Source organism: Gallus gallus, chromosome Z (genome assembly GCF_016699485.2).
Source record: "Gallus gallus isolate bGalGal1 chromosome Z, bGalGal1.mat.broiler.GRCg7b, whole genome shotgun sequence".
Lineage (NCBI taxonomy): Eukaryota > Metazoa > Chordata > Aves > Galliformes > Phasianidae > Gallus > Gallus gallus.
In genome coordinates, this window is record NC_052572.1 from 85,049,073 (window position 1) to 85,073,735 (window position 24,663).

The 24,663-nt window shown below is 42.0% G+C and overlaps 1 protein-coding gene across 1 annotated transcript; it reads left to right on the plus strand.

The window, feature by feature from the left end:
* The first annotated feature begins 506 nt into the window (after positions 1-506).
* On the plus strand, positions 507-13,220 carry LOC101750174 (zinc finger protein 474-like). The gene is given in 3 exon segments (XM_040655915.1): positions 507-635; positions 9,589-9,664; positions 12,826-13,220. Coding segments are annotated over 3 exon segments (351 nt in total). The 3' UTR covers positions 12,972-13,220.
* Positions 13,221-24,663: the final 11,443 nt, after the last annotated feature.

Below are 24,663 nucleotides of genomic sequence, written 5' to 3' on the forward strand. Positions count from 1 at the left end.
TCTGATCATAAAAACATAGAACTATACATTTATACAATCATAGAATGGCCTACGTTGGAAGGGATCTTAAAGCCCATCCAGTTCCAACCCCCACACTGTGTGCTGGTTGTCCCCCCGAAAAGAACTTTAAAGTAAAAGTAAACCCAATTCAGAGTTGTCTGTGTGTAGTGACAGGTAGCAAACTGAAGAACTGAAATATGCTTAGCTGTCATCTTGAGACTAAACAAACATCCAGCTTCCCCTCGTATGACATGTTCTTTACCTCCCACATCATCTCAGCGTTGTACTCTTCATGGAAACAAACGTCAAGAACAAAAAAAATCTGAACAAAATTAGTAACGCTCTGCCAAGTGCTGGAGGTGCCCCCGCTCGTGTCTACCATCTTGCCTTTAGAGGAGGTTGTACCATCTAATGTATCAGATCTTCACCGAATTTTGCCAATAGTAGTACATCTAGAAGCTGGATCCCAGGCACTGCAATAGGCAGATTCTTCAAACATGCCTTGAATGCCACTGAATCAACCAGTCACTCCAACAAGAAGACCTTTTTTCAAGACATACTACGTCTGTGTCAGAGGATCTGGATCACAGACTATTTCTGTACGTGAACCCCAGCACCTAGAGAAATGGAATATTGCAAATAATCAGCTACCGAGACGTCTCAAAAGACCAGAGCCCAGGTGACCTGGGGTCCTTCCTGGTGGTTCCTTTCGTTTTGCAGCTGAAAATGAGGCAACTTCATCACAGTGCTGAAGCCCAGCTTCTGCCCTGTTGTGGGAACTGTGGCTGGACTTCCCTCCCAGACTGTCTCATTCTGCACCAGAGGAGCTGCAAGGAGGCGTCAGTGGTGTGGGGTTGCCAGGTTCTAACCCCAATAAATCTGGTAAAGGTTCAAGCTTTGGGGGTAGCTAAGAAATAGAAGATCCATCTAAGACCAGCTGATGAAAGAGAGGGGCTGCACCAGCTGTGTTAAGCAAGGTAAATTGCTAAACACAAGCTGTCTGAAAGCGTGTGGGTGCATCTTGGTGCTTCAGGAGAGATTTTATAACCAGTTTCTTTCAGAGGAATCTCTTGTCTCTGTGCAAATGTTTCTCTGCTGAATAGCTGCTAACAAAAATGGGAGTATTGTTTGAATTAAAAAAAAAAACAACTACTTATTCCTATTTCTTTTGATTTTTTTTTTTTTCTGTTGAAAGAGAATACTCTCTGCTCCTCTGGGCATTATGTTCCTGCAGGGGACCTTCATGTGCTGCAGCTTATTAGAAGACTCTGTTCAGCAGCTTAGGCAAGCTTTGAATGTTACATGCTTTAGCAGATATTAGGTCATTTTATATATTTAATGTGGAATACAATGCCTCATTATCCTGTAAGCTCTACAGTGAATTTTATTTTTTACCATTATTCTTAACTTTGGCTTGGAACGTGGGTTTACAGAGGACTGCATGTTCAAAGGCAGCAACTCAGAGTGTAACAACAAAATAAAGAAGACCGCACATTTCTTTCCACTGAATTTGATTCCAGAATCCGAACTTTTGGAAAGTGGCATGTTTTTTTTTTTTTGTTTTTTTTTTTTTCCTGCATTTGTTTCTGCACAAGCTGTCCTTTGCCAGGAGCTTTTCAAAAAGATAGATGTCTAAATTTAGTCCCAGTGTCTAAAATAAATGGCTGGATGTTTTTTTTTTTTTTTCTCAGTGGGGCTCGGACTCCTGATAGCCTGTATCGCTCTTGAGAATGGGATTTAGCTGCATCACATACATAGTGCATATATCATATGCAACGATATGCAAAGTTGAAAGTTGAGCGTGAACTTTCACTGTTCGACATCATTTATTCGTTTATTTAGCATCTAGCTGCTAAATAAAACTGAAATAATTGAGACGATAGCAAGTAGAATCATAAAGACAATGTGAGGGATTCTTATGTTATTTTAGGCCACTGACTGATAGGTAATAGCACATTATGTCCACTCCTCTTTCCTCTTTGGCCAGTTTTACATAGCCCACACTGTGTGCAATGTACCACACAGGTTCATCTGCAGCTGTAGGAAAGGAGATGTTCTCCCTGTGTGACAACATACCATACACCGAAGAACCATTCACCAATGGCCCTGATGGTGATCGTAAAGTGAAAGGCATGAGTGTGAAGCAGGGTTCTGTCCATCAAACATAGTTTTGCATGCTTAAAAGAGGGAGTAGTGGTTGTATGAGGGAAAATGTCCACAGTTATAGCAGAGTACAAAAACAAGTCTCAGCGTGTGGTTTGGCACTGAGAATGACTCTGTAAAATGCTGCCCTCTTGCACAACACATCTGCTCCCCGTGAGGATTCAGTCACATCTGCTGACTTGTTGAACAACAACATTATTACCACCTTTTACTTCTGTCAGTTCCGCAGAGCCAGAATGAGACGCGTTCCAATCTGCTCCTCCTGGTGCCTCAACAGCAGTTTTCCTCATTTACTTCTAATCAGTTGGTTTTTAAATTGCAGCGTAACTAACCAGGCTGTTCAGCCTGCAGTTCGTAATTGACTGAAGGAAATCACTTTCAGCAATGACTTTCAAAAAGGGAGGTGAGATTTTATCTCCTTGTGATCCTTTATATTACTGTTATTTTTTGAGCTGGCCTTATGTAGGGAAGCACACTTCAAAAGCAGGGATGAGTATGGAAAGAGGGAAAGAAACATCCTACAATGGCAGGTGGGAAGACTACTTCTAAGAAGAAGAAGATAAAGAAAACCTCTTTTCCTTTGATCTAAGCTCTATGGGTGAGGGTGTCCAACTCCAGCTGAAATTTTTGGGAGGTCAGCACATCAAAGCACAAAGCTCATGGGAGGACTGGAGACACACGACAAGCAGAGACAAAATCTGGGTCTCCTTTACAGCCTTCATCGTTTTCCAGCAAGTGGTTTTCTATTGCTCACATTGCCAGCTATTTGGTTGTTGCTTATTAAGTTGCTTATTAAGTTGCTTATTAGTGTACTACTAGAGGAATGAGATGGCAATCTACTGTGGTCCTGACAGGAACCGCATCAGTAACTCCAGGTTAATGAATGTTTGTAGCTTCCAAGACTGCTTTCCAGATTTTAATTCTTGTGGTGTTCTGGCCACACATGAAAGAAGGACCCACAGGAAGCCTATAGACAGACTTTGAAGGCTTTTTCGAGGAGAAAAACAAACATTTGGGGGAGTCTGTATTTCACTTAACAGACCTAGTCAAAGTGACAGTGAATTATTTAAGCACCTATAAAAAGGCCTGATTCAATAAACATCAGAGGGAAGGAGAAATTAACAACAAAGACACAAAGAACAGACACCCAAATATATAAATATATTTAAGAGTTTTAATGCTACTGCCTTATCTCTGATAATAAAAGCTGGGTTTTCCTCCTTTTATAAGTAAAGAGCAGAATGATTTGGTGGTAGCACACGCAAGCAGTGTCTTTACTTTCCAACCGCAGGCGTTTTTGTCTATGCAACATTATCCTGGAACTCTCTTTCCCTTAGCAAGTGCAGGATCAACCAAATCAACATGGCTACTGACAAACTCTTGTTCATTTTTGTGCTGGTCACTCAGCAGCCTCCTTAAGCATTCTCTTCCATTAACTATCCTCTCATTGAGAACGCATGTGCACATCTGAGTTAGTTATGTCCGACTGTGTAAAACAAACAACAGCCCATGCCTAATAGAGTTTCAAGAATCACATCAGCCCAGAAATCCCATTTCTTGCATACAATCCGGACTCTGCTGTGACACCTTAGACAACTGAAGTGATGTCTGGAACTACTGAAACTCAGACTTGTGGTAGAACAAAATGTGTTCTCTTATTCTTTCACAGACCAAAATGTTTGCTCCTGCCAGTGTGAGTATTAATGACTTGCTGTGGGTATGTTTTCCAGTTTTTTAGACAACAGATGGTGATAGTGTTGATCCTAAAATCCTAACAGATGTGTCACTCGCATCTGGTGCTGCCATCTGCTGTTTTCTTCTTATTGCATTGACTACCTTAAGAGTCCCTTCATATTCATATTCTTATTGCATTGACTACCTTAAGTGTCCCTTCATATGCAGCTTTTTCACACATTAGTCTTGAAAACCCACGTAACAACAAAATGTTGATTTCTTATCTTCTCCTAACATGAAGTCATCTAGTCACCATGTCAAATGAAAAATCGCTCCGGTGCCATGTAACTCTAAGGAAGGTGAGATGTCACTGGTAGACTTTGTCTCAGATGTGGCAATTTTAAACATCTTCTTAGGCAAATATATTGCCAAACACAGAAAGTAGGTGAGAATGTCCAGTGAAGGATTTTTTCTGGATGAAATTTACTGCATATCATCATTGATAGTGACTGCAGTTCCTGCCTTACTGTCTTTACCCCAGTGCCATGTTCATGATGCTGATTAATTTTCTAAAGGTAGCACGTCAGGAGTGAAATGGGCTATTCTAATGATTCCCTTGGGACAAAATATTTAATAACCTGCATCCTCAGGTACAATTACCTTGCCATTCAGGGTGAACTTAAAAACTTAGCATATGAGCAGTTCTGACATTTGTCTGCAGTCGTTGCAGAGTAGAGTGCACTACCAAAGGCTGTGAAACGCTCTGTTGGATGATCTGAAGAGCTGCTCCTCAGGTTGCCTATGCCCCTGGTGCACAGTGCCTCTTGCTTTTCAAGGGGAAGACTGTGGAAAAAGCTGTTTTCATACAGCTTGATGCTGTTATTATGTATTTACACCAGTCCTTTTCCTTGGGCAGTTCAAACCTGTGATGAGGACTCTGACTAGAATAGGAGGCCTCCTGTTCTCCCGTTGAAGTACGTGGGTAATTAAATAAGAAATGGGGGGTGGTTTATATTCCTGGATGACAAATATTTATGGAGACGAGCTTGGAAGCCAGTCTTATTGGGTGTGCTTAAGAAGAAATTAAAAGCTTTGTTCAGCAAGGGAGGGTTTGACCTCATATAACAGCAGCCTGGGGCTAACCTCAAGTAATGTCAGGTCTATAGAAAACACACAGCTTTGTAGAGTTCTGAGTTAAACGACTTCATTCGTGGTAACACAGACATACTCAGCAGTCATGGAAGAGAAGGGGAAAAAAAACGTGGCACCAGAGGAAAGCGTAACTGGACTGTTAGGTGTTTGTAGGTGTTTTTATAGTAACACATTTCCTCAGGAACAGGCCTTTCCTACTACCCTTTCTGAAAGGGAAAAACAATGCAGGGAGCAGACAGCCCAGCCAGTGGCTTGAGAGTAGTTTGGGTTGGAAAACTGTGATGACTCTAAAAATAGCTTGGTTTCAAACAGCAGGCCTCCAGATGTGACATTTGGGATAGGCACACTCTGAAGAGAAAAAGAAATGAAGGATAAATGTGATCAGTTGTAAACGTTCCAAATGAGGCATATCATAGCTAGGATTCCACAGTCAAGCAGTGGAAGAGCTATTACTACAAACTGTAGGGATATTCTCCTTATATAGCTTGCCATGTTTATGTTTGCAGAGAAAGATTTCTATGTGTTAATTAATATATGGTGATGCTTGAAAATCACAACATTTCTGGAGAAAGTCTTTCAATTCTTACGGAGATCTGATTCCTTTTAATTCATTCTGACTTATGCTATTGATTTTGCACAGTTTTTAATTGTGAAAGTGACAAAACAGAGATGTTCTACTTGAGCAGATTTCTTAAACATTTCTTTCACCATGTAGGATCTGTTATTAGCTTGGAAAAGAGAATCCTCTATTTAGGTGCAAGACTGGTTTTGCTTAGTTGAGGCATAATACCTACCTGTAAGCACCCTGTAAGGATCTGGAGGGGTCATGATATTGCTTTTCTGAGCAAGTTTCTAAGTGAAACCATCCTAGTGAATTCTGACCTGTGAAAATCTATGGAGCTTGCTCTGGATGTATATGGCTAAGTTTTGTCTTGCAGGTCTCTGGAAGCCATTTTATAGTTGGACATTACGATTACTTCAATGGATTTGAGTGAAGCAGCTTGAGACATGAGGCAAATATTTTTTCTATAAACAAACTTGATTTTACAGTGAATTTCTGTATTTCTGTTAATTTATATATTAAATATAATTAAATTATATTTTATTTTTTATGTGATTTTTCACTTGCACCTTATCAGACGGCATCGGTGGACAAAGAAAGAGTAACTGGTGTCATCTACCTGGATTTGTCAAGGTTTTTGACATCATACCGCTAAATTGGAGAGATATGGATTTGAAGGTTGGTCTATTCAGTGGATAAATAATTGGTTGGATGGTTGTAGCCAGAGGACTCCATGTCCGGGTGGAGGCTGGTCATGAGTGGTGTCCTCCAGGCCTTTGTTGTGGGAGCAGTGCTCTTCAACATCTTAATCAACAATGTAGACAGTGGGGTTGAGTGCACCCTCAGCAAGTTTGCTGATGACACCAAGCTGAGTGCTGCAGTCAATACAATAGAAAAAGGGATGTCATCCAGGGAGACTGGGATAGGCTCAAAAAGTGGGCCCATGGTAACATAATGAAGTTCAACAAGGCCAAATGCAAGGTGCTGCACTTAGGTCAAGGCCATCGCAGATATGAGAAGAGACTGGGAAAATAACTCCTTGAGAGCAGGCCTGCAGAGAAGGACTTGGGCTGCTGGTGGGTGGAAGGCTGGGCATGAGCCAGCAGTGTGTGCTTGCAGCCCAGATGGCCAGCTGTATCCTGATCTACATCAACAGAGGGGTGGCAGCAGGGCAGGGAGGGGACTGTTGCCCTCTGCTCTGCCCTCCTGAGGTTCCATAAGGAGTACTGCATCCAGGCCTGGGGCTCCTAGCACAGGAAGAATGTGGAGCTCTTGGAGCAGGCCCAGAGGATGGTCACAAAGATGACTGGAGGGCTGGAGCACCTCTCCAATTGAGAAAGGCTGAGGAAAATGGGCTTGTTCAGTCTGGAGAAGAGAAAGCTCTGGGGAGACCTCATTGTGGCCTTCCAGTACTTGAGGGTATCTTGTAAGCAGGAGGGAGAACAACTTTTTAAGGCATTCTAATAGTGTCAGGACAAGGGGGAATGGATTTAAACTAAAAGAAGGGAGATTTAGGTTAGATATTAGAAGGAATTTTTTTACTCAGGGAGTGGTAAGGTGCTGGATAAAGCTGCCCCGAGAAGCTGTGGATGCTCCATCTCTGGAGGCACTCAGGGTTAGGCTGGATGGGATCCTGGGCAGCCTGAGCTGGTGGGTGGCAGCCCTGCTTATAGTGGTGGGGTTGAAACTATGTGATTTAAGGTCCCCTCAAAGTTAAGCAATTCTATGATTCTTTGAAATCTTTAATTCTTTTTGAAGCTATACATTTTTTTTATTACGATGCCTCATGCAGTGGACATGGCTCTGACAGTGCAGGCCAAGCAAGCTGGGTTTCCATTTTTGTACTAATACTCATTTTTACCATCCTGGAACTATGAAAATCATCCCTAGAAACTGAATGTAAATCAAACTGATCTTTCCCAGTTAGCATCCAATAAATCATCTATTTTACCGAATAGCGGGAACGTAGCTAATGGAAACTGGAAAGGAAAATGTGTTCTTATACTTAGCATTCTTTGGAAAAATATTTTTTAAATGTTATAAGCGTACTCATCACAAACATTCACACTGAAAAGAGCTCCCTTACCTCAAGAGCTTACTCCACAGCGTCCTCATCTAACGATCTCAGGAGCTCACAGTGAAGCATGCACTGTTTTCAGAAGGCTCAATGGGGACCCAGAGTCTTTTCTCCAAACAGGAGACCTGTTGGACCTAGGTGAAAATTGATAGTGAAAAGTTAAATGGCATACCTTAAACAACAGTTGAAAAGGAAGAGAAGGCAATGTATATATATTTAAATTATCTTCCTATCAAGTATGCCTAAGGAAATTGCATTTGAAAGTTGCTAAGAGGAAAACATACTCAGAATGACAGCCTTTGAATAAGTTCTATTTCAAACCTTGCAGACAAAAACTGACTTTTCACAGCAGAAATACACTTTGTAGAGTAGTATTTCTTCGTGTAATTGAGTTTACATGTGTGTTACAGGAAAGAAAGATGCAGATTATTCTCTAATGAGATTTTCAGACTGTAACATAAACACAAGAAGAGCTGCCCAGAATTTCTTGAATACGCTGATGGCTGACTGGGGGAGTCATAAATACTGGAATAGGTTACGCTTTGTCTTACACAGCAGCAGAGGAAAAAATGAAATCCCCACCTCCCTCGCTTGAGTGAGAAAGGCCTTCCGTGCTTGGTCTGGCACGATCTCCCTCTGCCTTTAGGAGGACAGGGAGTAGGTCGTCTCTTACTGGCATGATGCATTCAAAAGTGAAGGAAACTGTGACAATTGTGGCTCAACATGCTGCCTCTGCAACGTGTTCCTGCTTCTTGCTGCTTCTTGAGAAGGGCTGGTGCTGACACCACGCCTAGAGCAGAATGTGCATGCAGACACAACTGACTCCATAATCTGCAGTGTCACAGTAATTACATATTTTTCAAGCTTCCAATGTGTATTTGTGGTGTTAGGGTTGAGGGATTTTTTTCTCACTGGTATTTTTTTTCCTCGCAAACAAAGGCAGGTTTGCAGTGCAGAACCAGTGACTGGCTTGGAGTCCAGCTCTGCCCTCTCTGAAATCACTGGTGAATTAGCACTTAGGTCTTTGGGATAAACAAGCAAGAGTTCCTTCTCCCGGTCCTGAAATATCCTGGGTCGGTTTTAAACCCTCAGGGCCCAAAATGCCACCAGCTAGCCAATCAGTGGTAGTAATTCAGCATTACAGAGTCCTGTGTGAGCAGATACTCATACTATCCAGGCTGGGCACAACGCATGCTGGGGTCTTTCTGCAACAGGACTCGCATATCAGCAGTTCAGCTGAGCAACCTCCTGATGCTGCTTGCCAACTACTTGGTAGATTAAAATTAGGCTCTCATGTCCAAAATTGTCACTGTGCTGCAGCAACCTAATCAAGCAGAGGGGTTGTTTCTGGAGGAGAAGGCTCAGCATTTCCGTGACTGTGATGGTATGAAGTAAAAGAGCTAGACTTGGTACAGCTAGGTACAGCATGTGAATTTTCAGCCCGGTATTTGCAGAAAGAGCCTACCCGTTCCAAATGGACAGTTTATGGGGCTATACCCCTTTCAAGACTGAATCCGGATGCAATGAATCATAGAATCACAGAATCATAGAATCACAGAATCATATCATGGAATGATAGAATGGCCTGGGTTGAAAAGGACCACAATGCTCATCTCATTCCAACCCCCTGCTATGTGCAAGATCGCCAACCAGCAGACAAGGCTGCCCCAGAGCCACATCCAGCCTGGCCTTGAATGCCTCTGGGGATGGGGCATCCATAGCCTCAGCTACGTTCACTCTGAGTTCATATGCATGAATCAGTTTCTTAGCCTGTATGTTTGTTTTCATTCAGAATTGTTCTGATTCAAAATCATTGCTGAAAACGATGTTTATTCTTCCCTACAGATGTTTGCAGACATGAGTGGTAAGATGGCCACCAACTTTGTTACATATATGGCTGTGAGTATGGAAGAGTCTGTTAGCATCCATGAGCCACAATGCTTGGAAAAAAAATAAACAGTATCAAGAGAATGACATGCTACCCAAGCACTCAAAAAGGCCAGAGCCCAAAAAGCCTGAAATCAGTCCCATGCAAGGTAAGGTACACACCAAACACAAGACCAATGGAAGGAAGTGGGAGGAAACAAAAAAGAATTTTAAGCACTTTCTTATCAGTTCGCAAGTACTCCTTTCCCACATCTAGTCTGAAGGGAAGGCAGTCATCACAGCTTGTTTTAAGCTTTCTTTTAAGTATCCTGTTCTTTCTTTTGTGCTGCTCCCTAGCATGGTCCTCTTTACGTGTCAGTATGTTCCGAGCCAGAATACAAAAATATTAACCCACCATTTCATCATTAATTTTTGAGTATTTTTAACATTGGAGAAATGTGCGTTTTCAGGGGTTTTCAGGGTTTTGTTAAATGTATAGGTGAAAAAATGGTATTGTCTGCAATGAATATCCAGGGAATGGCCTTGGTCTACTCTTATTTTCAAGCCTTAGTTGATTGCTTTGTGGTACACTACAGTATAAACATCATGGGAAAAATTAAGTGCAGTATGAGATGAGCATTCATTTTGTGCTGATTATGTATGTTTGTGCATTGAGTTCTGTTCTTTAAGATGCCTAGATCCCACTTCTTCAAGTAAATGAAACAGACAATACCCAGCACATGGTAGAGCTGGCTCCCACACGTGTCCCAGAGGTGTGCATTCACTGTGGGACCCAAAGGAAACCTTAACCATGCTTTGCCTGGAAGTTGCTCCCCAGGCCTCCCTATTCCCACATATAGTTATTTCATTTCAGCTGGATGCTTTCCCTGGACCTGCCAGCTGTTCTGAGATACTTGGTGCCAAGTTCGGACCGCTCGCTCACAGGCAGTTAATTCACCCACTTTTGTTCTCCGTAATTTCTCATAGTTTCCCTTTATGTCTGGAAAAATAGACAAATTCTCCAGCTCATTGGGAAGGAGTCATACACTAGATCGGTTTACAGCAGCATGAAGAAATACGTCTCCAGAAGACACATACAGAAGAGAGCGGGACCAGCAAGAACCGTGATCGGCTGAACAAAACAGCAGTAACTGCAGATCATGTAGTATCACATCGAGGTTTGGTTAACAGACGCCAAGCAGAAGAGTTAAATCTGCAGTAAAAGATAGGTTCAAAAGGTGTTTTGATTGCATTTGCTCCTTTTGCCGTTAGGCTCTTTTATTGTTATTATTTAATTACACGTGTTGTGCAGTAAAAAAAGATGGAGGAAACGAGAATTCTGTCTGAGAGAGGGGGATGCAAAAAGACAGCTCAGGTCATTTCGAATGCACCGTCCTTGTTTTGATGGAGCAGAATCAGAAAGACAGCCGCTCTTTGGGAGAACAATCCAGCAGGAGGCTCCCAGATATGAATCAGAAGGTTGTCTCATTTATGCAGTGAGTCATATCAGGCGCCGCGCATCTCCCGCGAGGTGCTGTGTGTCCACGTTTCCCCAGGGGGCTCTGATCTGCTTCCAGCGTCTGTCCCTAAATGCCTGCTGATGCAAGCCTGATCCCTTCTGTAGCTCAAGCTAAAACCGTTCCCCCTGCGGTTGCCTCATGCTTCTGGCCTCGAGAAAGTAATCTGTGTTGCTCTTTTTCCGTAAGACTTACTCTCAATCATCTGGTAAATGCTATAACTGACCTTCAGACCACATACACGTACCGCATGTCTCGCAGTCTCTCAACTTGAGGAGGAGGAGTTACCCTTGTTGTTGAATGGAACAGGCAGCATGCAAAAAAAAGAAAAAAAAAAGAAAAAAAAAGAAAATCTCAGAAATATCAACTGCTTACATAAAACTTTTTATAACTTACATAAATTTTCTTCTGAAAACTCAAGTGTCACGGGAAGACAACCGCTGCCCTGATTACACAGTGTTTTGTTTGTGGAATGCCTAACACATGCCTGCAAGGAGAAAGTCATCTCTCTCTCTCTCTCTCTCTCTCTTTCTCTCTCTTTTTTTTATATTCAATAAACTTTCCAAAGTACAGAAAATACACATTAATTTCCTGCGAGCAAAGGGGATATTTGTCTCAGCCAAGAAAAGAAACACTACTTGGTTGCTCTTCTAACAAAAAGAACATTAGGAACAGGCATATTAAGAGATCTAAGGCTTATTGTGGTTATGTGAACCATTGGATATGAATCATATTAAAACTGTATGGGCCTTTAATGAAGAGCTCTATCATGTGCCAATGACAGAAACCATGAAATATTTTTAAATGCACAAACCCTTTTCTTTTTAAAATTGCCTGCTGCTAACATATCAAAGTCAAAAGCAGTTTTTTTCAGCCTCTTTCTGTATTGTCATACCTTCTGGAAAGGATGAAGAAGACACAGCTTCAAATCAAGCCATGAAGATTTTTCTTTCCAAGCTTCAAATGGCGACTCTTAAGAACTAAATTCAGGTACTAAGCAACCTACCTGGCCTTTTTGGAAAGGCATTTGAAGCAGCACAAATGTTCAAAGCCAGTTGTATGCGAAAGTAAACAAGATATTTTTTATACTCATATACGATCTTAAAAATACATCTGGTATGAGAATACTCCTGAGCTTTCAGAGCAGTCGCTCTTCCAGCACTGGAAAGTAACTGAGAGGAAAACTGGATTAGTGTCTAGATGACAATAGATACATCACTGCAAAGAGCTCGTTGGAAGCTGTGGCTTTAAGGAGCTGTAGGTTTTGTCTGTAGACTTTTAGACTCACCCTGAGCTTTATTCCCGTTATTGGCAAAACTTGCATGGGCTTCACAGGAAGAAAATAGGACTTCTTGTCCAGAGCAGTACAAAGAGCATATTCTCAAGTACAATGTGCTCCCTCCCATTCCCATAGTCAGACAACATATGCTTATTAAGCAGGACTTGAATAAAAGCCAAAAAGTGAAATTTGCTGATAATAGTACGCATGCAAAGATGTTAATAATTAGTTGAGAATGCATATCATAACACACAGCATGATGTTTTCTCTGTAGTCTCATACAATGCAGAATGATTTAGTTTGAAGCTAATTTAATTCAACCCCTGGGACAAAAACAGAGTCTTTTTTTTATATATATATATTTTACTCTCTTCTTTCTTTTCTTTCATTTCTTTCCTTTTCATTTGCAAAAGCAATATGGTTTGGTTAAACTGAAAGACTCAGTCAACAGGTATTTCCTGAAAATATTTTCCATAAAGAGTTGAATGTGGGTCTCCAGAATGAAAACTGATACTTTCTTTTTTTAATTTTCCAGCCAAAGGTTTCTATGATCTTGATTCTTTAAAATAGGCTGCCTGGATCAGAGCCCAGAACCAGCCGGTTCCATGTGATGTTTGTGGGCGTACTTTCCTTCCAGGCAGACTGATCGTGCACCCAAAGTCCTGTAAACTGAAACCCTGAAGCATGAAGCGAGTGTAGCATGCTTGCAGGCACACACGCTCACACACACCCGTACATGTGTGTGTGTGCATGAATGCACACGTGCACCTTTCGTACAAGCAACAAGTGAAATAAAATCCATCTGGAAAGCCACGGACATGAAGGCTGCAGTGTGTTGTGAAATCACATGGTCCAAAAGTCTCCAGAGTAAAACCAACAGCCATTTCTGCAGGGTAAGTTCAGATATGGTGATATTTGGCCCAGCGGTAGCAAATACCTTTCCTCATTTCAGACTTTCAGGTAGCACCACATTGAAAACACAGTTTGAGAGGGATGACAAAAGAAAGCTTGAACGTACTGCTAAATATCATGCTCTTCTGATCCTCTGCTTTGATGGGTTTAGGAGTACCCAAATGAAGGATTCTCCCAGTTTCTTTCTGATTCATTTTGCTGCTCCCTTGACCTAATGTAACATGCCCTGCAGTCCCACTCCTTTCACAGCCTTTCCGATTTAGATATCTGTGCCTTTGAAAGAATTCGTGCCTTCTGTATGCATTTCCTAACTTATGTGTCATGTTTTGGTATTCAGCAAGGGACAGAAAGAAACGAGATTTTTCACTGCAGAGATTCCCAAGAGTGTCTCAGAGGAACCCATCTTCTGGTCTTGCTTTTCAGCAGGTCTGTGAGACAGGGAGAGATGGTTTAGTGTCTGAGCTTCCTTGTCAGCAGGCACATCTGGCTACATGACTTGCCCTGAATGCAGTCACCTACTGCTTCAGAGACTGAGACTTCAGAAGACTTTTAGGAAATGAGAGTTTTGATGAGAAGTGAGAATCTCAATGGAAGCAAAGCCAATGTGATGTTGGTCAGGAAAACTATCTTTGAATAATGGTTTGCCTTTCCTTCCATCAGTCTTTTCTGGTCAGAGTAAGGACCTTCGACTGAATCGAGCTAATGAGAGAACCCAAGTAGCATCTTTGTTGTTGTCTTTTCTGCTTTGTTTTTTGGGTTTAGTTTGTCTCCTCTCTCCACCCCCCCAACCCCCCTGATCCATCACTGGATACAAGATGGTTCATTGACTCCAAACAGAGCTTAAATCCACTCAGCACCCAATGTTCTTAGCCTTATGGTACAGTACAGCGTATGAAGCTGTTGACTGTCACATACAGACATTCCCTTATAAAGATATCTATCTATGGGGAGGAAGCAGAGCCTGGCTGTTTTCAGAAAACACCTCAAAATAACCTCTTCTTGGAGCACGTCTTGCCTAAGAATGATACCCAGTGTGATTTATGCTCAGCTTTATTAAGCAACCTGCCAAAAACTATATGTTAGAGGAGCATATCTTTGTCACAAGCCTGATAAAACATATTCTTCTGTCAAGTCTACACAAGTACAGTGTGTCTTATTATCTGCCCTCTGTGACAAATGTGATCATAACAGAGTGTCTGTACGGGTGTGTGTTATAGAGGAAAGCACTAGCAGAGGTTTTTGATTGTGTCATTTTTAAATGACACAATTCACCTCCATGAATAGGTTAAACGCATGCAGGAAGCAATACTAACACTTAGCAAGGTACAGCAGAGAGCACTTCTTATTGTTGTTCAAGTTTGAAGTGTTTCATTAAGTAGTCAGTGAGGTTATTCAGAAGATATGACAAAATCCAGTACAAGCTGTTAAGCAGTGGTAGGGGCTGTCTGTATCTTATGTGTGTTTTCACCTTCAGACATAAAACCCTTGGGGGTGTCTCTTCTGCACTGTGTGAATTTTCCCAGAGCATTTGCACCTACTGCTGTACTTAGAGCAGATTAAGATGTCCTCATACACACAAAATGAAATAGGCCTAACAGATTCTTTTCTTTTCTGACACACCAAGCTCTGTGATTTTTGTTGTAAGTGAAATGAGGAGTAATGCCATTGTGTAAACACTGCAGGTCTGTCCCACTGAGTATCTCCAATGTGAGTGGAGCAAGACCACTACTATCCTTCAACTTCTAGGCTGGGACCATGCATGTGACTTGGGGAATAAAGAATAAACAGGGGCAGTGGTTGTGATTACCACATGGCGAGCTTTGGCATGCAACATAAAATGCAAGAACCTGGAATCTGTTGTAATTCACAACAGGTGCTGGCCCACTGATGAGTGGCTTGATAGTTGGAGGATTATAAGTGTAATGTAGTCTCACTTTTTTGTCCCCTCTTCCATATCTCAGATCCCTCATTGTTCAGACATGATAAGTTCTTATTGGCCACATCTGCCTCACTGAGTCATCAGGCTTCATTACAGCCATTTCAAGAGCAGAAATGGTTTCAAAATGAAATAAACACCCTTTGTGTAGTCAGTAAAATCTTTGGCATTAAATATTTATCCCAGCTTTTCAGAAGGATTGAGCTGGCAGGGTCCTTGTACCATTCTGAAGGTTGGACTCAGGGTCCTGCTGACTTTAGCTCTGTGAGAAATTTTACCCAGGCCATTTCTTCCATATTTCATTTTAAGTTTTTCCTCTTATCTGTTTTTCCTTTTCAGGATTATTATCCCGAAAAGCAATAAAATCTGTCTGCCGAGCTACGCAGAATGATTATAAACACTCACAAATTATCATAGAATTACAGAATCACACAATGTCTTCGGTTGGAAAGGACCTTAAAGACTCATCATGTTCTAAACCCCATGCCATGGCCACGTCTGCCACTCACCAGGGCCCATCCAACCTGGCTTTGAACACCTCCAGGAATGGTACAACCACAGCTCTCTGGGCAGCCTGTGCCAGGGCATCACAGCCCTCTGAGTGAAGAATTCCTTTCTAACATCTCACCTAAAACTCTCCTCTTTTAGTTTAATGGCGTTCCTCCTTGTCCTGTTACTATCAGGCTGTGAAAAAAGTTGGTCTCCATACTTTTGGTGTAGCGTATCTTGCCCAGAAATAGCCCTGCACAGGAGCTTTTATCTTAAGCCTGAAGTACAGTTTCCATGTCATTCTTCAACTTGGCAAAGTGAGAACTGCTTCTGTCTGCAAGTTATTGCAGCAGAGGTCTGAATTTAGCATGGTATCTGTGAAACAGGAAGCGTTACCACTCACAGATGCAAGATGCTATTGGGCTGTCAAGGCTGCTGGTGAGACAAGGGCATATACAAACTCAGCAGGAGGCAGCAGCTCACAGAGATCTCAGAGGTTGTGACATCCCCTTCTCTCATGGCACCTACATTTTTGATGCAGTGATTTTCAAAATACACAAGGATGCAGAAAGCACTGACAGTAGAGAGCGTATCATCCGCTTCAAATGCTACAGAACTGTCATCGTTGCTCTCACCTACAGGTTACTCTTTCATAAGCTTCTCTGCTGTCCTGACCTCAGTTTGTGCTGACAGTGATGGTGAATGTTGTGGCAAGATTTGTTCATTGGGAAATGCACTGGCAATGCTTTTATGGTTTGCGCTTAGCAGAGTTGAAGTGAGATCTTATAAGCCCTGTTTGTTATTGCGTGGCATTTATCATTCAGACTATTTTTTTTTTTTTTATAAAAGTGGAAAAGGAAATGAGAAACTGAGCTACTTTGCCTCCTTTGTTTCTATACTGCAGTAATTTGTCACTTAATCTTATCTTATCCAGTTGGCTCACAGTGATTCCCAGCTCAAACCCATGCTTCCTACTGGCACACTACATTTTAAGGGCTGAAAAATGTTTTCCTGTACTTCAAAAACAATGACATTCCATCTAGTTTGCTACAAATGTGCTGACAGCAGCTGAAACTGTTCCTGGGCAAAATGTACAGAAAGTCAGAATCTGAGTTGACAAGAAAAGTTCAGTGGCATTAAACAAATGATCGTCCACTATTAGGCTACAAACGTAACCTCCAGTTGTTGTTTTCATTCAGTCTGTTGAATCTACTGTTCACATTAAAGAAATGGACATTTTAGAAGAGCAGTCCTGAAGATCTTAGAAATTTAAGTAAAAGTTAAGCTACAGGCTTCAAAAATGGGATATTAGTGAATGAAGCCATAGCTACAGATAAGGACTATATGTGAAGTGGTGTGGTTTAGCAAGTTGAGAATATTGCAGTCCTTTAATTACTATACAAGTCTCAATAGATCTCACATATTGAAGAGCGGTAGGAAGAGCCTGCTTAGCAAGCTTCCAGAAAAAGGCTTCATATACCCATTTTTTTAAAGACTGCCAGTACTTATCAGACTACATCCTGAGGAACAAGAAGTCTGTAAATGCAATGTCAGTTTCTATTTGGAACGTAGCGTAGAACGTACATACTTTTCGATCTGTTAGATCTAGATGAAATAGACATGAAAAATATGGCACTGTGCAGAAATCAGGCTTTCAGCTGCCGTATCCAGTGGCAATGTGTGGGCTTACAATTTAGTGAAGGCTTTGTAAATATAAAATTTGATAATGCACTCATTGAAGACAATGGGTCACAGTGCCATACGAGTATAGGATGAGCCCTGGAAAGCAAGGGGTTGATCAGATATCCATACGTATGTCCCTACACCAAATTATTCCCTGGAGGTTTCTATGATGGCATGAAACCCTTCATGGTTTTTGTTTGCTTAACAACAGTATTGTGCTACTGAGAATTATGTATATTTTTATTATCCAATTGGGCTTTATATAGCTGATTGGTGCACCATGAAGTCAAAGGAGGATCTCATCTGAATCAGTGTTTTCTTCAGGGATCCTGCCTGCCCAGGTGGGTAGTTTTGCTCCTTTCTCAGTGGGATAGAGTATCCTGAACTGTGCATTTCTAAATTATATCAACTGAATTGGCCTCAAGTGAGTTTGCTGTATCTGGAGACATGCCACACTCAACAAAACAGTAGGGTTGTGAAGGAGAGGGATCCAGTTGGAGTGTGAGCTCCACTAGGAAGCAGGAGTTACCAGCCTGGAAAACCCTCACAAAAGTTGCCTGAGGAAGTTCTGCAGTCAGGAGCGACAGAGGGTGGGGATATTTTTCAGTCTGGATATTCACTCATTGGGGAAAACAGTGTATTTGTTCCAATCCCATTAACTACTGTCTGAGTCTCTAACCTGAGCTTCACTTTGCCCTCTCCAAAAACCTTCTCGTGCTTCTTCTACTTCTCTTCCAGCTATTTCCTCTGTATCTCTTTGCCTCTACCTTTTCTTTGAACATAAACGTCCTGCTTGTCTTTAGCTATCTACTTCCAAGACAAATAAGATTTTTGAAATTGAAGTTATGGTTGTGATCTGACACTTGGAGACAACTACTGTCATATCGTTTTGACTCACGCTGCATTTGTCTTGCCTATTTAGATTTATAAATGTTTGGAACAGGGACATTCTGAAGACCGAATGCTGTACCTTGATATTCCACTGATTTGGTCCTCAGTCTACTGAGGTACGCAGTATTACTGACAGTAGGGCATTCAAGAGTTAGGGTTTCATCCTAAATCTATCTTAGAAAAAGAAAACTTCTGGTATCTACAGTTCGAGAAAAAAAAAATGTTATAATCTGCAAAAGGTTGAGAAGAGAATCATGGATTTCTAGTCTTATGACTAGAAAATCTACTTGATAAGTGAGAGGAGCTTATGCTACTTAACTTTTCAAAGAGAAGATTAAGAAGTTCCTCACTGATGACTGTTACCTATCCAAATCAAAAATCCTTTAAAGAAGAAAAGATTTAACAAGCTGTAAAGGCAGAAATATGATGCTAGGCAAACTCAGAAATAAGAAATCAGACAGAACTTTCAGACACTGGAACAGTTTATTGAGATTTGCTGTGGGAAATACATCTATGGCATGTTTTTTATGAACTAATCATGGAGTTGTAAAAAATAAATAAATAAGTGAATACAAAATAGCCTATGTCACACTGAAGTTGAAATTTCTTACAGATTATGAAGAAAAATAATATTGGACATAGTTTTGAGGGGGGAAAAATTGTAAAAATCTGAGAAATACAACAAAAGTAGCCAATGATGTATTTGAATGAGGTAGTTAAGACTTCAGTGGCAACAATTAAAATGTAGAAAATAAAATACGAATGCCTTTTGATTCTTTGCGCCTTTGGTAGCCCTGTGTATTGAAGTGTGTTGTCCTCAACCCCATCAAACACCTGAATAACAGGAGAAAACTGCTTGTGAAGGCAAGAACAGGTGGCCTCAGATAGGACTGACATCTGGATTTGGAATCTGAATTAGACTGCAAAGTCCAATTGGGATTAAAAGGTCTTCAGGGAAATGGTGAGAGAGATCCTTGGACACAGAAGAGATATAATCTGAAATGAAGACTGCCTGCCAGTCTGGTCAGAGAGAGGAGACTGGTTTCAAAACAAGGGAGCTCCTTACCTTTCTTCTTTTCCTGAGTGGGGAAAGATGTGCCCTTGGTAGCTAGAAGAATGTGTAAAACTAAATGGTTAGGGAACTGGCTCTTTCAGTTTAGCTTCATGCTTTACTTTTGCAACACATCCCATTAGTTTAAGTTATACTTACTGCTCTCTACTTATGGCTCATGAACTCAGGCTACGGTTCCCCTGTAGTTGCCTTCCTCCTTCCTGCTGTCCTCCACCACTTAGCACCAAAAGCACATAAAGTCATGGGATTCCAGTTCCATGTGCTTCACCTTGATATGCTCTGTGCCTGTATTAGAGGTTTATCCCATTCAGGCAACACCATGGACTGCCTACCAAATTCTTCACTGATGCGGTATCAGAGATACCTGGTAGCATTTCCAGAATATCTGGTTTAGCAAAACTTACATTTTATAAGAGACAAGGGAGGATACCCATGCCAGCTTAACTCAGCTCTTATGAAACAGTCAATGGAAAGTATCTTTAGGTTCTCTGGTGTCCGCCACACGTTTAGGATCCGTGAAGCTGAGCTGCAGTGTGGGATCCCTACCAGTGAAGAACGAAGGGATCTTCTACCCTGCAAATTTCTCATTACGAGCATACGTGTTACGGATGCCTTAAGTTTCTTAGTTGAACTAAAAAACTTGTCTGGGGGATCCACAGCAGCCCAGAAAGCTGAAGGAGAGAAGGCTCTTCTCATTAGCTGGTGGACCTTCATAACAGTTCTTGCAATCCAGGCCCAGGTACAGGGAAAGATCAACTCAGAGTTTCCCGAAACTAAGCTTCAACACAACACAGCCCTTATTCTGCCTAGTTTTGTTTTTCCTTTTTCTTGCGAGATTCCTTAGTTCAGTTTATAGCCTCCATCTGTCTGTATCATCCAACATTCGAGTCCGGCAGTTGTTTTCATGCTTGAAACTTGATTGCAACACCAACGATGGTAGTTTTACTTGGCAGGCTCACTTCTGGGTTAGACTCTCACAGCGTCTTTGCAAATTTACTTTTTATCAAGTAGTTTCATTCATTGAAACAAAATGGCATAGAAAATTAGGGGCAATATAATTATGCTGATAAAACAGATATTGACTTTACAACAACCGCAAGAAATCGCTATTCATTTGGCTTCTAAAGGCTGCAGTACCATCCTGAAATGGACCAGCTCTTGCAGAGACATTTAGAGACAATTTTCATTAACAAAATCTTCGTGATAGAATATTGAAGCTTCTCCTCATTGGTGAAACCATTACAAAGAGGCATCTCAACTGACATTGAGGGCGGTGGTCTCTAGTGCAGGCAGGATGTTTATCAGAAATATAGAGTGGAGCAGGAAAAGGATGGCAGTCATGGAGAGCGGAGTTCCAGGACATACCCACTATTTTCTACTCTGTGGTCATACAGATGTTTCTGATTAGTTCAGCTTGGTCCAGCCAGGAGGTTTGTGACTTTCTAAAAGTAAAGGTTGTAACTGAAGCTGATCAACAGTGTGGCTCTGCTCCGGACTGACTGCATTCAAATGTTCAACTACTTTCAATTTATCATAATGTGACACTGAAAGAAGCCTCTTTAAACATCATGGTCCAAATAGGCTAACATACTCTATTTGCAGGCCCATTTTGCCTCCAAATAATCTCAGTGGTGCCGAGATCAGGTTCTAAGCTCCAAAAACTATCTCAGGTATCCCAATTCTTGACGCATTTCTCATTGTGTACTCCCTTATGTTTGGGATCAGTAGCAAGCCAGAACTCTTTGAAAACTGAAAACACGTCTTAAATGTGAAACATTTTTTTTTTTTCTATTACGTGTTTTTCCAGAAAACTTGGACAAGTATTTGTAAATCCTCTGATCTGAGGCTGGGGGAAACAAAGCAAGAAAGTGAAAACAACATTTTACCACGTCTGGGAGGTTGTCTGTATGTCCGTATTCAGTAGCATAATTGTAAAGGCAGCAAGAACAGTACAGGATAAAAAGAGAGGACTGAACCATTTCTACTACTCATGTGTATATCATCTCCCACCTTACATTTTTCTTCATCCAAAGAAATTGGAGCTTCAAACGTTACCCAAAGAAACTGCCTCCTCCGATGTAATTTCTCTTGTTTTGCAAAAGCTACGCCTGTGGAAGAAATAATATTGCAACTACAGCATATATATTTTAATTACAGAGCTGTGTACGCAGCAGGTTCCTACCAGAACACAACAGACAAAGGGTGTTTGGAAGGCATTTTGGTTCTTGGAAGGCATAACTAATATTGGCGACAGCCTATATTGCAGTAAGTGCATGCCCTTCTAGATGAGCTGTTTTGTATAAAACATCACTTAACGACACTACAATATCAAGGAGGTTATATTTTGCAACTGGAGTCATCTCACAATAGCACATCGTGCTTGAGTATTGGCCTAAGCATAGAAAAGGAGAAGTAATCTGCTGGAGGCATTAACATACGTTTTTGTGGGCTTCTTTCCTGTGTCACTGTCTGTTCATTCAATCTGAAGCGACTGACCACTCTGTATCTGCAAGAGACCTTTGAGAAACTGCTGTGCACATTTGGGAAAGAAATTTGTCTGATCTGCCCTGTTTGCTTGTGAGTCAATGTAGCCCAGCAGGTGGCAATATAAGCACTCCTCGTAATTTGAAATCATTAACCTCTTGTCATCCAATAGCATTTAGCCATTTGTAGCTCTAGGTTGCATGGAAAATAAGACTCAACACTGAAGGTGATTTTAATCTAAATAATGCAAATTCCATGTGTGGAGTCTGGCATTCTTTCCACCTCTGGATCCTTCTTGTGTCTTTGGGATTTACCAAGCATTATTACATTCATCTCAGGTTGAACAGAGGGTCTTGCAGCTGCCGAGAGTGGATTACATCTAGAAACACGACTCAGATATTCTCTTTCTTTCTGAGTGGCTTTCCGAATGTTGACAGAGCGAGCTCTGATCAGAGATTTCTGCTGAAATGCTGTTCTAAGCAGGTTTTACCTATGAGTCACATGAAATAAATATTCTTATCTGTCTGGTTAGAGTTTCAAAAGTTTTGCTTTATTTTCGATTAATCAACCTCCTTCAAAAGCTCAGAATAACTGCTAGGTCAAGTCTCCTGAAGGTTAACTGATTGCCAATAACTTTCGTACATAAATTTACGTTGAGCAGAATGTTTTGCTTCTAAACCCACTCAAATGAGGAGCTCATGGGAGAAAGAAAAAAAAAAGAAAAAAGAAAAAAGAAAAAAAAAAGTGTACTTTGCAAAGAATATATTTAAGGAAGATGTTTCTAGCTATAAGCTACTTTTGTTAACTGGCCTGCGTATCTGCAAATGCTTAGAGAAATACAGTGAGAAAGTGAGCCTAGTGGACACTGAGTTTTCTTCCAGGCTTCTGGGTACTGAAGTAACTGGAGAGTTTCCCAGGTGGAAATTAAGAACGAAAAGTGCTGGAGAGCCTCTGGGAACTCTGCATGTACTCTGAGAGATCTGACAGACACTAATAACTTTAATACTTTACACTCCCTTCTCACCTTCCCATCTCCAAGCACTTGAAAAACAGCTATTAGTTGGGGTTTGCAGCCTCTGCCAGGACAATCCCTTTACTGCCATTTGAGAGCTGAGGAACTGCTAAAAATTCATATTACGTGTTGCAATGCCTTTTCTAGAATAAGTCAGATGCAGGTAGACTATGCACAAATTGGCTCACTCCAGGCATCATTGTTGAGTGCCAGGTGCCCTTATCTCTCATGAAGAAATCCTCCAACAATTTGCAAACCCACCATGAGCAACAGAAGCCAGGAGATATCCTTACATGATGTGAGAACCATTCAGAGCACACTAAAAATAAAAATCTCACATGCTGCACAGCAGTTTTCTCAGCATTTGATCCTTGGCTGTCTGGTACAGTACTTGCCCTCTGGTTGTTTTAAATTCACTTGGTTTATTTGTTTCCAATTTCTTTCCTGTTTTGCTCTTCTCAGAAACAAAACAGAACAAGACTGGTCTGTCTCAGTCCCAGACGTCGACCCAGTCCAGAGGAGATCACTATCTGCCTTCTGGCCAAGCCGTTGCAAGAGGCCAGGGGAGGGCTCTTGTTTTAGATTGGTTTTAGACTGACGAGGTCTCCCAGCATCAGGAACCTGAGCAGGTTGCTCATGCTGGATGTGGCAAGAGTGGAGACCCTCCGACTAGCAGAAAAGAGCCTATTTTTATGTCATCCTGCCAGACAGCCACTCACGGGATTAGACTGCAGTCCCGCAGGCCAACGCTTTGTCACGGTGCTGTTCATGAGCTGTGGCTCCCTGGCCCCAGGGCCCACCCTTCAGATGCAGCCCACGTGGGAGGAAAGCACCAGGACTCTGGCCCACCACCACCATCTGGATTTGATGAAAATAACCCAGGCTCACGGCCACCCAGCAAGCGTGGGCACGGAAAACCCCTTTAGCCCAGCTCTCTGCCATTGCATGGGCCCCCGGCTGCCAGGCGGGCCTTGCCCGGGTTACAGTGCAGCCTTGCTGTTAGCTTGCTTCAACCCAGGCAAGGAGGAGGTGGGAGGTGTGGTATGGGAGCAAGAGCACATTTGGGAGGTGCCTGCTGGAATATGGGAACTGTTAGCAGCTTCCATTGCTTCCCATATCACTCCCCGCTGCTGCAAACCACCCACAGCCCGCATCAAGGGGCTCACTCGCTTTGTGGCAGCTTCCCTTGCCCGGAACAGCCCACACCACACCACAGCCAGGCTACCTCGTTCTTCAGCAAGCTCAGCGCAGCCTCCATCTTGTGCCAGGCCCCACAGCCACCCATGGAGGCAGCCGTCCCCTGCCACAGCAGCAGATTGCCTGGGAGCCATCAGAAGAGATCGGGCGGGGAACTGGGCCTCACAAGTCTGAAATATACCACGGAAAGACAGAATCTACCAGTTATTCTTCCACGGGAGAGGAAATCTAAGTCATGCTCATCAGAGTATGTCACAAGGCTGAAATTTCTTGGTGCCCTGCAAAGTTACATTTGTTTAACAACCATGTCTAGTGGGAAGAAGAAAAAAAACAGCACAACAAAACAGAAACAACTGTGACAGAAATATTAGTAATGCAGGCAGAGAGGTGAGCCTTTCCTCCCTTCGATTTCCTTTTATCTATCTATCCGACCACGTCTCTGTTAGCTTGCTTCAAGTGTCAGCTGACGCATTTTAAACACTGCCAAATCTTCACGGGGAAAGTTTGTGTGTAAGCGTTGTGCATGCTCTACCACAGGCTTGGAATATCTACGGACCAGAAACCTGGTGGAAGATCACATTTGCAAAACGCAAGGGAAAAAGAGAGAGAGGCTGAAGCCCGAATCTTGTTCTCACATCAGAGGATACACTGAAATTACTTCTTCTTTCAGTCTATGTAACCGAGAGCAGACTTTGGC